Below are 15,935 nucleotides of genomic sequence, written 5' to 3' on the forward strand. Positions count from 1 at the left end.
GCCTGCCTACAGCAGCCTAACTGTTCTGTGCCTGGTCTCCTCCTGTAGCAGGCTGAGAGCCAGATCAACAAGCAGACCAAGGTGGGCGACATGGCCCGCAAGACTGACCGACCGGCCCTACATCTCCGCATTCCCCCCCAGCCAGGGGCCCTGGGCAGTCCGCCTCCTGCTGCTGCCCCCACCATTTTCATTGGCAGCCCCACTCCCCCCGCCGGCTTGTCTACCTCTGCGGACGGGTTCCTGAAGCCGCCAGCGGGCACGGTGCCCGGCCCCGACTCACCTGGTGAGCTCTTCCTCAAGCTCCCGCCCCAGGTGCCCGCCCAAGTGCCTTCACAGGACCCCTTTGGACTGGCCTCTGCCTATGCTCTGGAGCCCCGCTTCCCCACAGCACCACCCACCTACCCTCCCTATCCTAGTCCGACTGGGGCCCCTGCACCGTCCCCGACGCTGGGCGCCTCATCTCGTCCTGGGACTGGCCAGCCAGGGGAGTTCCACACTACCCCACCTGGCACCCCCCGACACCAGCCCTCCACGCCTGACCCCTTCCTCAAACCCCGCTGCCCCTCCCTGGACAACCTGGCTGTGCCTGAGAGCCCAGGAGGAGGGGGAAGCAAGGCTGCTGAGCCTCTGCTGTCGCCCCTGCCTTTCGGGGAGTCTCGGAAGGCCCTGGAGGTGAAGAAGGAAGAGCTTGGGGGATCCTCTCCGAGCTATGGGCCCCCAAACCTGGGCTTTGTTGACTCTCCCTCCTCAGGCCCCCACCTGGGTGGCCTGGAGTTAAAGGCACCTGATGTCTTCAAAGCCCCCCTGACCCCTCGGGCATCTCAGGTAGAGCCCCAGAGCCCGGGCTTGGGCCTAAGGCCCCAGGAGCCACCCCCTGCCCAGGCTTTGGCCCCTTCTCCTCCCAGCCACTCAGACATCTTTCGCCCTGGTCCCTACCCTGACCCCTACGCCCAGCCCCCGCTGACGCCTCGGCCCCAACCCCCACCACCTGAGAGCTGCTGTGCCCTGCCTCCCCGCTCACTGCCCTCTGACCCTTTCTCCCGAGTGCCCGCCAGTCCCCAGTCCCAGTCCAGCTCCCAGTCCCCATTGACACCCCGTCCTCTGTCTGCTGAGGCTTTCTGCCCATCCCCTGTTACCCCTCGCTTCCAATCCCCTGACCCTTATTCCCGTCCACCCTCGCGCCCTCAGTCCCGGGATCCATTTGCCCCATTGCATAAGCCCCCCCGCCCCCAGCCCTCTGAAGTTGCCTTCAAGGCTGGGCCTCTAGCCCACACTCCGCTGGGGGCTGGGGGTTTCCCAGCAGCCCTGCCCTCAGGGCCAGCAGGTGAGCTCCATGCCAAGGTCCCAAGTGTGCAACCCCCGAATTTTGCCCGGTCCCCTGGGACCAGTGCATTTGTGGGCGCCCCTTCTCCCATGCGTTTCACTTTCCCTCAGGCGGTCGGGGAGCCTCCCCTAAAGCCGCCTGTCCCTCAGCCTGGTCTCCCTCCACCCCATGGGATCAACAGCCATTTTGGGCCTGGCCCTACCATGGGCAAGCCTCAAAGCACAAACTACGCAGTAGCCGCAGGGAACTTCCGCCCATCGGGCAGCCCCCTGGGGCCCAGCAGCGGGCCCGCAGGAGAGGGCTACGGGCCGTCCCCACTGCGCCCCCCGTCAGTCCTGCCCCAACCCGCACCCGATGGGCCCCTCCCCTGCCTGCCCCATGGGGCCACACAGCGGGCGGGCATCACCTCTCCCGTTGAGAAGCGAGAAGATCCAGGGGCTGGCACGGGCAGCTCTTTGGCGGCACCTGAGCTTTCAGGTACCCAGGACCCAGGCATGTCTGGCCTCAGTCAGACAGAACTAGAGAAGCAGCGACAGGTGGGTCGACATCTCTGTTTGTGGGCCAGCCCTTTGGGCTTTGGTGCTCGTCCAATGGACTTACCATCTTGTCTGTACCCTGCACAGCGCCAGCGACTACGGGAGCTATTAATTCGGCAGCAGATGCAGCGCAACACCCTTCGGCAGGAGAAGGAGACTGCGGCAGCTGCCGGAGCGGTGGGACCCCCAGGCAACTGGGGTGCTGAGCCTAGTAGCCCCGCATTTGAGCAGCTGGGTCGAGGCCAGACCCCCTTTGCTGGGACCCAGGTAGGTAGAGTGGCAAGAGGTGGTGGATCCAAGATGCTGAAGGTGGCCCCACTTTCATCTACCCTTATCTTTCCTAGGACAAGAGCAGCCTTGTGGGACTGCCCCCAAGCAAGCTGGGTGGCCCCATCCTGGGGCCAGGGGCTTTCCCCAGTGATGACCGACTCTCCCGGCCGCCTCCACCAGCCACCCCTTCCTCTATGGATGTTAACAGCCGGTGAGGCTCCTGGGCTTCCCTCGGGGAAAAATCAAGGGAGTATATTGTATCCAGTGTGCACTGCCCCTGATTTTCCTGTCTCTCTAATCCTCAGCATCACTTTCTTTTCTTCCCCATTCCTTCCCCCTCACTGCATTCTTTCTTTCCTTCTTTAGGGAAGCCCATGTTCTAGTTCTTTTTTCATTCTGATTTTATCTTACTACTGCGTATACTTCCAGGCAATTGGTGGGGGGCTCCCAAGCCTTCTATCAGCGAGCACCGTATCCTGGGTCCCTGCCCTTACAGCAGCAGCAGCAGCAGCAACTGTGGCAGCAGCAGCAACAGGCAACAGCAGCAGCTTCCATGCGACTTACCATGTCTGCGCGCTTTCCATCAACTCCTGGGCCTGAACTTGGCCGCCAAACCCTAGGTTCCCCTTTGGCTGGAATTTCCAACCGCCTGCCTGGCCCTGGTGAACCAGTGCCTGGCCCAGCTGGTCCTGCCCAGTTCATTGAGTTGCGGCACAATGTACAGAAAGGACTCGGACCGGGGGGGCCTCCATTTCCCGGTCAGGGACCTCCACAGAGACCCCGTTTTTACCCTGTAACTGAGGATTCCCACCGACTGGCCCCTGAAGGGCTTCGTGGCCTAGCAGTCTCAGGCCTTCCCCCACAGAAACCTTCAGCCCCACCAGCTCCTGAACTGAACAACAGCCTCCATCCAACGCCCCACACCAAGGGTCCCAACCTGCCCACTGGCTTGGAGCTAGTCAGCCGGCCCCCCTCCAGTACTGAGCTTGGCCGCCCCCCTCCTCTGACCCTGGAAGCTGGAAAACTACCTTGTGAGGACCCTGAGCTGGATGATGACTTTGACGCCCACAAGGCCTTGGAGGACGACGAGGAGCTGGCTCACCTGGGCCTGGGCGTGGATGTGGCCAAGGGAGATGACGAGCTGGGCACTCTGGAGAACCTGGAGACCAATGATCCCCACCTCGATGACCTGCTCAATGGGGATGAGTTTGACTTGCTGGCCTATACTGACCCTGAGCTGGACACGGGGGACAAGAAGGACATCTTCAATGAGCATCTGAGGCTGGTGGAGTCGGCCAATGAAAAGGCTGAACGAGAGGCTCTGTTGCGAGGGGTGGAGCCAGGACCCTTCGGCCCCGAGGAGCGCCCTCCCCCGGCCGCTGATGCCTCTGAGCCCCGTCTGGCGTCAGGGCTTCCCGAGGTGAAGCCCAAGGTGGAGGAGGGTGGGCGCCACCCTTCCCCTTGCCAGTTTACCATTACCACCCCCAAGGCAGAGCTGGCACCTGTCACCACTTCCCTAGGCCTGGGGGTGAAGCCAGGTCAGAGTGTGACGGGCAGCCGGGACACTCGAATGGGCACAGGACCTTTTTCTAGCAGTGGGCACACAGCTGAGAAGGTCCCCTTTGGGACCACAGGAGGACCACCAGCTCACCTGCTGACGCCCAGCCCACTAAGTGGCCCGGGAGGGTCCTCCCTACTGGAAAAGTTTGAGCTAGAGAGTGGGGCCCTGACTTTGCCTGGTGGACATGCATCTGGGGATGAGCTGGACAAGATGGAGAGCTCACTGGTAGCCAGTGAGTTACCCCTGCTCATTGAGGACCTGTTGGAACATGAGAAGAAAGAGCTGCAAAAGAAGCAGCAGCTTTCAGCACAGCTGCAGCCTGTGCAGCAGCAGCAGCCCCAGCAGCATTCCCTGCTGTCCACCCCAGGCCCTGGCCAGGCTGTGTCTTTGCCCCATGAGGGCTCTTCTCCCAGTTTGGCTGGCCCTCAACAGCAGCTTGCCCTGGGACTTGGAGGCTCCCGACAGCCAGGCTTGGCCCAACCATTGATGCCCAACCAGCCACCAGCTCATGCCCTCCAGCAGCGCCTGGCCCCATCCGTGGCCATGGTATCCAACCAAGGGCATATGCTAAGTGGGCAGCATGGGGGACAGGCAGGCTTGGTGCCCCAGCAGAACCCACAGCCGGTGCTGGCACAGAAGCCAATGGGTACCGTGCCACCGTCCATGTGCATGAAACCACAGCAGCTGGCAATGCAGCAGCAGTTGGCTAACAGCTTTTTCCCTGATACAGGTAATCTCAGCTGGGGGGAGAGACTGGCTTAGTAACTCAGGAGTGATCACGGTTACCACTAACTGAATTCTCTCTGAGGTTGCAGACCCAAGATACTCCCTAGTTTAAGGAGACTGGACACAGAGTGGTGTAGACAGAAACACTGTACCTTTTAAGGGAGAATAGTGCCTGGCATCTAGCAGGTGTTCAGATGTTTGAGTGAATGAATGGAATGGACACCTGAAGTCTGATTAGCAGAGTCTTTGTAGCTGTGGTGAGACCCAGAGCTTAGGACTTGGAGCAGAGTGGTGCAAGAAGTAGCTGGCCTGGTAAAAGACTTAATGAGACTTAGTGGCAGGAAGGTCAGGTGTATTTGGAGACCATGAGTGGACTGCTTAGGCTGGGGTAGGCTTTGTGGAAGGAAGCGAGTGGGCACTGCCCTAACTTTGGAGAGGTAAGGTGGGGGCCCAGATTGAAGAAGACCTCAAATTATAATAGTATCTATTGAATAATGACTGCTAAACACTGCTGAGGACTTTGCATTTATTGTGTAATATCATCACAACAAAAACATTAAATAGGTACCATTATTTTTTTTTTTAACTTTTAATTTTGTATTGGGAGAGCATCAGGTGAACAGCTAAGGGACTCAGGCGTACATATACATGCATCCATTCTCACCCAAAGTCCCCTCCCATCTTGGCCACCACATAACATTGAGCAGAGTTCTGTGTGTTGTACAGTAGGTCCTTGTTGGTTATCCATTTTAAATACAGCAGTGTGTACATGTAATAGGTACTATTATTATCTTAGATTATAGAAAAGAAAACTGAGGCAGAAAGATTAACTTGCTCAATATCATACAACTAACAGCTGGAATTTGAAGCCTGGCCCTCATATCCTTTTAACTGTTTTACCACCTCAGAATAACCAGGAGAAGGTGTTTGGTTAATCTTCTTAAAAGTAGGGAGTCAGTTAAGCTTTCTGAGTAGTGGAGAAATATGCAGTGTATAAGATTTTAGGATGATTTGGTATCTGCTTGTTTCTCTTTTTCTGCCCAGTGTCCTGAACAGGTAGAATAGTGGTTTGTAGGTGGTGTGTGTTGTGGCCAAAGCAACTCTGGCATTGGGCTTTGGCACCCTGCCCATATCTTGGGTTCTTGGGCTGCACTTAGTTGTCCTAAGAACATGACTTTTGAAGAATGTTTTCTAGGTCATAAAGTAAACTCATATTCTGGTCATATATGATCTTCTCAGTAGCTCCATGAGATAAGCAGAATAAGGAATCATGATCTATGTCAAATAGAAGAGTAAACTGAGGCTCATAGGGGTGAAGTGACTTTAATGCATTGGTTCAGTAAATATTTACTGAGTACCTTTTCCTAACACCATGCAAGTAAAAACAGCTATGTGTCCTGTGAATAACAGAATTGAGTCACCTATGCTACCTGGCTTCTAGTCCAGTGGTCTTTCCACCATGCCATGCCATTGTTCTGCTTGGCTTGGTGGAAGTCAAAGAGTTGCAACATTGACCTCAGTGCCAGGCTCACTTGGCTCTTCTGTCTCTAGACCTGGACAAATTTGCTGCAGAAGATATCATTGATCCAATTGCAAAGGCCAAGATGGTGGCTTTGAAAGGCATCAAGAAGGTGATGGCTCAGGGCAGCATTGGAGTGGCACCTGGTATGAACAGGTAAGAGGTATGAGGTGGGAGCATTGGCTTTTTCCTTTTCCAGTCCTTCCCCTATTCTTCATGATCCTCCTTCCTACTTGTCCCACCTCTCTGCCCTTCAACTTTCCGCATCACTAACTCATCCTCTTTGCTTTGGTGGACTCCAGGCAGCAAGTGTCCCTGCTAGCTCAGAGGCTCTCAGGGGGGCCCGGCAGTGATCTGCAGAACCATGTGGCAGCTGGGAGTGGCCAGGTAAATGGTCTGGTGGGAGCAGGAACTTGGGTCCAATGCCTTCGGGCCATACTTCTTAGGGCCTGTTACAGAACAATGACCCTTCAGCAGTCTTTCTCATCCCAGGAGCGGGGTGCCGGTGACTCCTCCCAGCCTCGTCCCAATCCACCCACTTTTGCCCAGGGAGTAATCAGTGAGTATGGTGATAGGGAGGAATGTACAAGGAAGTGGCTTGGGGAAAGAGGGGTTTGGATCCCCTGACACCGGTCCACTTCCTTTCCCAGATGAGGCTGACCAGCGGCAGTATGAGGAGTGGCTGTTCCATACCCAGCAGCTCCTACAAATGCAACTGAAGGTGCTAGAGGAGCAGATAGGGGTGCACCGCAAGTCCCGGAAAGCCCTGTGTGCCAAGCAGCGCACTGCCAAGAAGGCTGGCCGGGAGTTCCCCGAGGCTGATGCTGAGAAGCTGAAGCTGGTTACAGAACAACAGAGCAAGATCCAGAAACAGCTGGATCAGGTAGGGAAGGCAGACTTCAGTCTAGCAACCAGGAACCTGGGAAGAGGGGTGGCACTGGTGGGTAGCCTCCCTGCTGACCTCCCTGACCCTCCCGTGTTAGGTCCGGAAGCAGCAGAAGGAGCACACTAACCTAATGGCAGAATATCGGAATAAGCAGCAGCAGCAGCAACAACAGCAGCAGCAGCAACAGCAGCAGCACTCAGCCGTACTTGCCCTTAGCCCTTCCCAGAGTCCCCGGCTACTCACCAAGCTTCCTGGTCAGCTGCTCCCAGGCCATGGGCTGCAGCCACCTCAAGGACCCCCCGGGGGCCAAGCTGCAGGCCTTCGCCTGACCCCTGGGGGCATGGCCCTACCTGGACAGCCTGGTGGCCCCTTTCTCAACACCACCCTGGCCCAACAGCAGCAACAGCAACATTCTGGAGGAGCTGGGGCCTTGGCTGGCCCCTCAGGGGGCTTTTTCCCTGGCAACCTTGCTCTTCGAGGCCTGGGACCTGACTCGAGGCTTTTACAGGAAAGGCAGCTGCAGCTCCAACAGCAGCGCATGCAGCTGGCCCAGAAACTGCAACAGCAGCAGCAGCAGCATCTCCTAGGACAGGTGGCAATCCAGCAGCAACAGCAGCAGGGCCCGGGAGTACAGGCAAACCAGGCTCTGGGTCCCAAGCCCCAGGGCCTTCTGCCTCCCAGCAGCCACCAGGGCCTCTTGGTCCAGCAGCTGTCCCCGCAACCACCCCCGGGACCCCAGGGCATGCTGGGCCCTGCCCAGGTCGCAGTGTTGCAGCAGCAGCAACCACACCCTGGAGCTTTGGGCCCCCAGGGCCCTCACAGACAGGTGCTCCTGACCCAGCCACGGGTGCTAAGTTCCCCCCAGATGGCACAGCAGGGTCAGGGCCTTATGGGACACCGGCTGGTCACATCCCAGCAGCAGCAGCAGCAACAGCACCAACAGCAAGGATCCATGGCTGGGCTTTCCCATCTTCAACAGGGTCTGATGCCACACAGTGGGCAGCCCAAAGTGGGCGCTCAGCCCATGGCTGCCTTGCAGCAGCAACAGTTGCAACAGCAGCAGCAGCAGCAACTTCAACAACACCAACAGCTTCAACAACAGCAGCAACAACTTCAACAACAGCAGCAGCAACAGCAGCTACAACAGCAGCAGCAGCAGTTACAGCAGCAACAGCAGCTACAACAGCAGCAGCAGCAACAGCAGCTACAACAGCAGCAGCAGCAGCAACAGCAGCTTCAACAGCAACAGCAGCAACAACAGCTTCAACAACAGCAGCAGCAACAGCAGCTTCAACAACAGCAGCAGCAGCAGCTTCAACAACAGCAGCAGCAGCAGCAGCTTCAACAGCAGCAGCAGCAGCTTCAACAGCAGCAGCAGCAGCAGCAGCAGCTTCAACAGCAGCAGCAGATGGGCCTCTTGAGCCAGAGTCGAGCTTTACTGTCTCCTCAACAGCAACAGCAGCAGCAACAGATGACACTTGGCCCTGGCATGCCAGCCAAGCCTCTGCAACACTTTTCTAGCCCCGGAGCCCTGGGCCCAACCCTTATCCTAACGGGCAAGGAACAAAGCATTGTAGAGACAGCTCTTCCTTCAGAGGCCAGTGAGGGGTCCTCCACACATCAGGGAGGGCCCTTACCAATGGGGACTGTACCAGAGTCCGTGGCCCCTGAACCAGGAGAGGTGAAGCCCTCACTGTCTGGGGACTCACAACTCCTTCTTGTCCAGCCCCAGGCCCAGCCTCAGCCCAACTCTCTGCAGCTGCAGCCACCTCTGAGGCTCCCAGGACAACAGCAGCCGCCGGTTAACTTGCTCCACACAGCAGGTGCAGGAAGCCATGGGCAACCAGGCAGTGGATCATCTGAGGCCTCGTCTGTGCCCCACCTACTGGCCCAATCCTCTGTTTCCTTAGGGGAACAGCCTGGATCCGTGACCCAGAACCTTCTGAGCTCCCAACAGCCCCTTGGACTAGAGCGGCCCATGCAAAATAACATAGGGCCACAGCCTGCCAAGCCGGGATCTGTCCCGCAGTCTGGGCAGAGCCTGCCAGGGGCTGGGGTCATGCCTACAGTGGGTCAGCTTCGGGCACAGCTCCAAGGAGTCCTGGCCAAAAACCCACAGCTGCGGCATTTGAGTCCTCAGCAGCAGCAGCAGCTCCATGCACTTCTCATGCAGCGGCAGCTACAGCAGAGTCAGGCAGCACGCCAGGCCCCACCATACCAGGAGCCTGGGACCCAGCCCTCTCCCCTCCAAGGCCTCCTGGGCCGCCAGCCCCAACTTGGGGGCTTCCCTGGATCCCAGACAGGCCCTCTTCAGGAGCTAGGGGCCGGGCTTCGACCTCAGGGCCCACCCCGACTCCCCGCCCCACAAGGAGCCTTATCCACAGGACCAGTTCTTGGCCCTGTCCATCCCACACCTCCACCATCCAGCCCCCAAGAGCCAAAGAGACCTTCCTCCCAATTACCTTCCCCTAGCTCCCAGCTCCCCTCAGAGGCCCAGCTCCCTACCACCCAGCCAGGAACCCCCAAGCCCCAGGGGCCACCCTTGGAGCTTCCTCCTGGGAGGGTCTCACCTGCTGCTGCCCAGCTTGCGGATACCTTCTTTGGCAAGGGACTGGGACCTTGGGACCCCCCAGACCACCTAGCGGAAGCCCAGAAGCTGGAGCAAAGCAGCCTGGTACCTGGGCATCTGGACCAGGTGAATGGGCAGGTGGTACCTGAGCCACCGCATCTCAACATCAAGCAGGAGCCTCGGGAAGAGCCATGTGCCCTGGGGTCCCAGGCGGTGAAGAGGGAGGCCAACGGGGAGCCTGTGGGGGCACCAGGTACCAGCAACCACCTCCTGCTGGCAGGGCCCCGCTCAGAAGCCGGGCATCTGCTCTTGCAGAAGCTTCTACGAGCAAAGAATGTGCAACTCAGCACTGGGCGGGGGCCTGAGGGGCTGCGAGCTGAGATCAACGGGCACATTGACAGCAAGCTTGCTGGGCTGGAGCAGAAACCACAGGGTACCCCCAGCACCAAGGAGGTGAGTACTCCAGTTAGAGTGGAGCAGACCTTGTGGGGCCTGGAGCCCAGGGGTAGAGCGAGCAGGTCTGGGCTAAACAAGAGGTGAGGGCGCTGAGGGGCACGGTGGCCTTCACTGTGGGTTTGTCCGACTTAGGATACAGCAGCAAGGAAGCCTTTGACACCGAAGCCCAAGCGGGTACAGAAGGCAAGCGACAGGTTGGTGAGCTCCCGAAAGAAGCTGCGGAAGGAGGACGGGGTCAGGGCCAGCGAGGCCTTGCTGAAACAGCTGAAACAGGTGACCCCCAGGAGCCAGTCCCCTGGTCCCATCCCAGGATAAGGGGGCAGCCTGGCCCCCAGCTGTGCGGTAGCAGAGAGGTACATGCTGCAGGATTCCAACCTTGTCATCTTTCCCCTTCTAGGAGCTGTCCCTGTTGCCCCTCACGGAGCCTACCATCACCGCCAATTTTAGCCTCTTTGCTCCCTTTGGCAGCGGCTGTCCGATCAGTGGGCAGTGCCAGCTGAGGGGGGCCTTTGGAAGTGGGGTGCTGCCCACGGGCCCTGACTACTATTCCCAGCTGCTTACCAAGGTCAGAAAAATGGCAGTACCTTTTGGGGATGATGAGGTTCTTGGGGAGGTGGAGTTGGGGGTGGCAGACTTGAGCAAAGGGCTGATGGAGTGTGGGGCCAGGAGATTATGTCAGTCTCCCTATGCCATCTTGCACACAACACCCCACCCCGCCCCCAGAATAACCTGAGTAACCCGCCGACACCACCCTCGTCGCTGCCCCCCACCCCACCCCCATCGGTGCAGCAGAAGATGGTTAATGGCGTCACTCCATCTGAAGAGCTGGGGGAGCACCCCAAGGATGCCGCCTGTGCCCGGGATACTGAAGGGGTGCTGAGGGGTAAGTCAGGGGCAGAGTGGGCTGCCTCTCGGCCCCGTCTTGGTGGCTAGGGTCCTGTGGTAGGGTTTGGGGTAGGAGTGGGTTGTGTGTTGCTGTGTGTGCATACACAACAGATGGTACTTCAGATAGGAAGGGCCTCTTCGGGACTGATTTGTTGGAGCCAAGGAGGGGCTTCTGGAGTCCAGAGCAAAGGCAGCAGGGCAGGGAGAATATTAATGAAGCTTTTGTTTTTGAGGAATGACCCAAGTTTCCTTACCCACAGGGTATGAACTCCAGTCAGATCTGGATTTGAACTCTGGCTCCTGCATTCATTTAGCTGGGCTACTGTAGCCGAGTAACTTGATTGACTTGTGTGAGCCTCAATTTTCTCACTCTAAAATAAAAACAATACTCACTTAATGGAGTTGTTGAAAGACTATAACCAATGAGCGTACACTGCAGAGTACATTCTTTAGAAAGGCTCAATAAATTTATAGCTCATGTACCCCAAACTGGCAGATGGGTGGATGAGTAGATAGTGGTCATAGAACTGAGCTAGATCTTATACCCGTTAGGCCTGAATCGTGGGAGAAAGCACCAGCAGCTCTGGCCTGACCTCAGCCTGACTTTTCTTCTCCCTACCCTGCAGATGCTTCAGAAGTGAAAAGTCTAGACCTGCTGGCCGCTTTGCCTACCCCCCCTCACAATCAGACTGAGGATGTCAGGTGTGGAAGGGGCAGAGATGGGGATGAGGAATTGGGGTGGGGTACCAGTTGCTCATTTTTCCTTGTTTTTTTCTTTTGACCAATGGCAGATTTCAAATAGGGCTGTAACATCCACAAATCTCTAGATTTGGGAGGGGGCACCTGCTGGGCTATAGCAGTGAGTGTCTACTTTTGGCCCACAGGATGGAGAGTGATGAGGACAGCGATTCTCCTGACAGCATCGTGCCAGCTTCATCCCCTGAGAGCATCCTGGGGGAGGAGGCTCCCCGTTTCCCTCAGCTGGGCTCAGGCCGGTGGGAGCAGGATGACCGGGCTCTCTCCCCCGTCATCCCCATCATTCCTCGGGCCAGCATTCCAGGTAGAGGTGACTCTGGGCCTGGACCCGGCTTGGCCTGGCCAGGCTGCATTGTCAGAGGTCAGGGAGTGAGGCAGCTGGAGCTTACACAGGTCCTTCTTTGTCATTCAGTCTTCCCAGAGAGCAAACCTTATGGAGTCTTGGATCTGGAGACCACCAGGAAGCTGCCTGCCCCAACTTGGGAAAAGGGCAAAGGAAGCGAGGTGTCAGTCATGCTAACGGTTTCTGCTGCTGCCGCCAAGGTATGTCCTGGGGATGCCTCTGGGCCAGGAGGGGATGCCAGTCAGAGGGCAGTCCAGCTTCTCTGGATAAATCCAGTCATTTAAACCTGTGTATTGAGGACCTCCTGTGAATGAAATCCCACACTGAGCTGGAGTGTGGGATTAGAAAAAATGTAGCACAAGGGGCTGCCCTGCCCTCAAGGAGCTCATAGTTCAGGGGTAAAGTGTTACTAAACATGTCCCCCCAGTCACATTGCATGGAATTCTGTTTTTTTTTTTTTTTGAAAATGTTATCAGGGTCTTGTGATCAAAGGAAATTGGAAATCTCAGTTAAAATAGCAAAACAGGTTTCTTTGTTACAAGACTCTGCAGATCCTTTACTTTGCTCATGTGTACTGGGACTTTCCAAGGGGTGGACGCCGTGTGTCATTTCCTAAGCCCAGTTACCGCAGGTCTCTTTCTGTGAGCTCCCATTAATGCCCACAGCGATTTGAGAAAGGCTGCCTTTAAAAGAGGTGCATGAGAAGAAGCCAGATGGCACAGGGGCAGGACTGACAAGCCGCTTAGGGACCTGCGTTCTGGGTGTTGTGGTCCCCACCAAGCTGGTGATAGTTCTCACTCTGCCACTCTGCCGACATGGCTGTCATATCCCCTTTCCTGCCCTGGCAGAACCTGAATGGCATGATGGTGGCAGTGGCAGAGCTGCTGAGCATGAAGATCCCCAATTCCTATGAGGTGCTGTTCCCAGAGAGCCCTGCCCGGGCTGGCATCGAGCCTAAGAAGGGGGAGGCTGAGGGCCCTGGTGAGTATGGCAGAAAAACTCCTTGGGGCCCACGGGGAGTGATTGTGGTGGGAATCTCTGACCCCTTCCTTCCTGCAGGTGGGAAAGAAAAGAGTCTGGGAGGCAAGAGCCCAGAGGCTGGCCCTGATTGGCTGAAGCAGTTTGATGCTGTGTTGCCTGGCTATACACTCAAGAGTCAGTTAGACATCTTGAGTCTCCTCAAACAGGTGGGTCTGTTGTTAGAAGACAGGGTGGATATCTGGCTAGGACAGAGAAGGCAGAGGGCTTTGGGGCGAGTGGAATTTGGGTGGGAGGAAAGAGGTGACTAGTTAATTGAGGAGCCAGCACTAACGGTACAGGGCTCTCCTATCTTCCCATAGGAGAGCCCTGCCCCAGAGCCCCCCGCCCAGCACAGCTACACCTACAACGTCTCCAACCTGGATGTGCGACAGCTCTCGGCCCCACCTCCTGAAGAACCCTCCCCACCTCCTTCCCCTCTGGCACCCTCTCCTGCCAGCCCCCCTGCTGAACCCTTGGTTGAACTTCCAGCTGAACCCTCAGCTGAGCCACCCATCCCCTCGCCTCTGCCACTGGCCTCATCCCCTGAATCTACCCGGCCCAAGCCCCGAGCCCGGCCTCCTGAAGAAGGTGAAGATTCCCGGCCCCCTCGCCTCAAGAAGTGGAAGGGGGTGCGCTGGAAGCGGCTCCGGCTGCTGCTGACTATCCAGAAGGGTGGTGTGCGGCAGGAGGATGAGCGGGAAGTGGCTGAGTTCATGGAACAGCTCGGCACAGCCTTGCGACCTGACAAGGTGCCTCGAGACATGCGGCGCTGCTGCTTCTGTCATGAGGAGGGGGATGGGGCCACGGATGGGCCTGCCCGCCTGCTGAACCTGGACTTGGACTTGTGGGTGCATCTCAACTGTGCCCTGTGGTCCACAGAGGTATATGAGACCCAGGGCGGGGCGCTGATGAACGTGGAGGTTGCCCTGCACCGAGGCCTGCTCACCAAGTGCTCCCTGTGCCAGCGCACTGGTGCCACCAGCAGCTGCAATCGAATGCGTTGCCCCAACGTCTACCATTTTGCCTGCGCCATCCGCGCCAAGTGCATGTTCTTCAAGGACAAGACCATGCTATGTCCAATGCATAAGATCAAGGGGCCCTGTGAGCAGGAGCTGAGCTCTTTTGCTGTCTTCCGGAGGGTCTACATTGAGCGGGATGAGGTGAAGCAGATTGCCAGCATCATCCAGCGGGGAGAGCGGCTGCACATGTTCCGGGTGGGGGGCCTTGTGTTCCACGCCATCGGACAGCTGCTGCCCCATCAGATGGCCGACTTCCACAGTGCCACTGCCCTCTATCCAGTGGGCTACGAGGCCACGCGCATCTACTGGAGCCTCCGCACTAACAACCGCCGCTGCTGCTACCGCTGCTCCATCGGCGAGAACAATGGGCGGCCGGAGTTCGTGATCAAAGTCATGGAGCAGGGCCTGGAGGACATGGTCTTCACGGACGCCTCTCCGCAGGGTGAGCACGGGACCCTTGCAGCCATAGTATAGCATTGGGCGAGTTTCTCCCAGAGTCACCTTTCTGATGTTGAGACGAGACCTTCAGGCTCCTTATTGAGTGATCTTGTTCCCCCACTTCCAGCCGGTAGAGGTCTCTTGAAGTTCTCCAGAGAAAGTGTTTTGGCCTTTCTCAGCCACTTTGAATTCTCTATGTAATTGAAGATACTTTGCTTCTCTTTCCAGCTCCTTTTCTTAATCTCAGTGGATCTGAAGGATACGGGTCTGAGACCTTGTCACCCAGTTTACCCAATCTCATCCTAAGCTTGAGTTCCTTATGGTTGCTTTCCCCTGGATAAAATCTTTTGATCTTGGTTTCAGTATTAATGGTAAAAGTAACAGAATTAACGTTGTAGTGAGTGTGTATTATGTGCCACAAACTGAGCTGAGTGGTTTATGTAGGTTATTTTGTTCATGCAACCCTTCAAGGTAAGTACTATTATTATGCCAAGTTTATACATAAACTGAGTAGTGGAGAGATTTAAGTAGTGGTTAGCCAAAAAAATATTCGTTCAGGTTTTAGAAAAAAACCCAAACAAACTTTTTCACCTACCTAATATTTGCCTTAAGGGCCCCATGGCCAGCATTAGAACCTGAACCTAAGTCTTCTCACTCCAGAACATGCCTGGAGCTTGAGTTGCTCTGGCTCTCATGTAAGATCCATGGACTGTGTTGCATATCCTGGGCCCTGGGTTCATGTTTCTGTGTCACAAGGCTCTCTGATGCCCCTCCAGGGTGGGAAACCTCCTGGCTTGTTGAGGGAGACTGAGACTGGGAGGCCAAGAGAGGTTCCTGAAGAACCACACACCCTCTTGATAGCAAGGTGGGCAGGCTACAGAAAACCACCCTAGCATCAGATGGAGGGCTGAGGTCAGTAAGCAGAAGTTGCCTCTGAGGGCTGCTGTCTTTCCTTGTCTCTTAGCCGTTTGGAATCGCATCATTGAGCCTGTGGCAGCCATGAGGAAAGAGGCCGACATGCTGCGTCTCTTCCCTGAGTACCTGAAAGGCGAGGAGCTCTTTGGGCTGACAGTGCATGCCGTGCTGCGCATAGCTGAATCAGTAAGGAAAGGGCCGAGGGCTGGCGGCTGGGGGCTGGGGGCCGGGAGGGCCCTGGAAATGTTGGTGTTGCCCCAGAAGTGCTCAGGCTGAAGCGAGTGTGACCTGTGCCCACAGCTGCCTGGAGTGGAAAGCTGTCAAAATTATTTATTCCGCTATGGACGCCACCCCCTGATGGAGCTACCGCTCATGATCAACCCCACTGGCTGTGCTCGGTCAGAGCCTAAAATCCTCACACACTACAAACGGTGAGCTTGTGGGGCTGGACCAAGGGTTGTGGGTATGTGGTTGGTAGGGCCCTCTGGCTAATTACGAGTGTTTGGGGTTACAGACCAGAGTTCCCTTGGAAAGACTGGGGGTTCACTCTAGCCTCCTGACTTGAGGGTATACAGGTACCACTAGGGTATCCTTTTCCTCCCCCAGCCTCTCAGGTGCTTGGGGTTGACCTGCATCTAGGGACACTTCTCTTGGGTGTCCTGGGAATGGCCCTTGGGGAGGTTCTGGGAAGATGGTGGTGAGATCTTATGTG

At 56.8% G+C, this 15,935-nt stretch overlaps 1 protein-coding gene across 12 annotated transcripts in view; it reads left to right on the plus strand.

The window, feature by feature from the left end:
• The window catches only part of KMT2D (lysine methyltransferase 2D), a 40,379-nt gene that overhangs the window by 19,168 nt on the left and 5,276 nt on the right, over window positions 1–15,935 (plus strand). For 7 of the 12 annotated variants that reach the window (XM_086399651.1, XM_086399659.1, XM_086399656.1 and 4 more), the window contains exons 32-51: window positions 49–1,860; window positions 1,948–2,127; window positions 2,205–2,341; window positions 2,560–4,421; window positions 5,969–6,092; window positions 6,239–6,323; window positions 6,414–6,495; window positions 6,587–6,819; window positions 6,920–9,844; window positions 9,980–10,120; window positions 10,245–10,412; window positions 10,571–10,730; window positions 11,359–11,434; window positions 11,617–11,792; window positions 11,901–12,031; window positions 12,680–12,812; window positions 12,891–13,018; window positions 13,172–14,312; window positions 15,273–15,409; window positions 15,524–15,654. In XM_086399651.1, the coding sequence (XP_086255777.1) occupies window positions 49–1,860; window positions 1,948–2,127; window positions 2,205–2,341; window positions 2,560–4,421; window positions 5,969–6,092; window positions 6,239–6,323; window positions 6,414–6,495; window positions 6,587–6,819; window positions 6,920–9,844; window positions 9,980–10,120; window positions 10,245–10,412; window positions 10,571–10,730; window positions 11,359–11,434; window positions 11,617–11,792; window positions 11,901–12,031; window positions 12,680–12,812; window positions 12,891–13,018; window positions 13,172–14,312; window positions 15,273–15,409; window positions 15,524–15,654 (9,962 nt within the window). The remainder of the gene's footprint in view (window positions 1–48; window positions 1,861–1,947; window positions 2,128–2,204; window positions 2,342–2,559; window positions 4,422–5,968; window positions 6,093–6,238; window positions 6,324–6,413; window positions 6,496–6,586; window positions 6,820–6,919; window positions 9,845–9,979; window positions 10,121–10,244; window positions 10,413–10,570; window positions 10,731–11,358; window positions 11,435–11,616; window positions 11,793–11,900; window positions 12,032–12,679; window positions 12,813–12,890; window positions 13,019–13,171; window positions 14,313–15,272; window positions 15,410–15,523; window positions 15,655–15,935) is intronic. The other 5 variants (XM_086399655.1, XM_086399657.1, XM_086399662.1 and 2 more) reach the window with 2 other exon arrangements.

This window comes from Bos grunniens, chromosome 5, assembly GCF_055505025.1.
Source record: "Bos grunniens cultivar Pamir isolate PY7600 chromosome 5, Bosgru_T2T1.0, whole genome shotgun sequence".
Taxonomy (NCBI): Eukaryota; Metazoa; Chordata; class Mammalia; order Artiodactyla; family Bovidae; genus Bos; species Bos grunniens.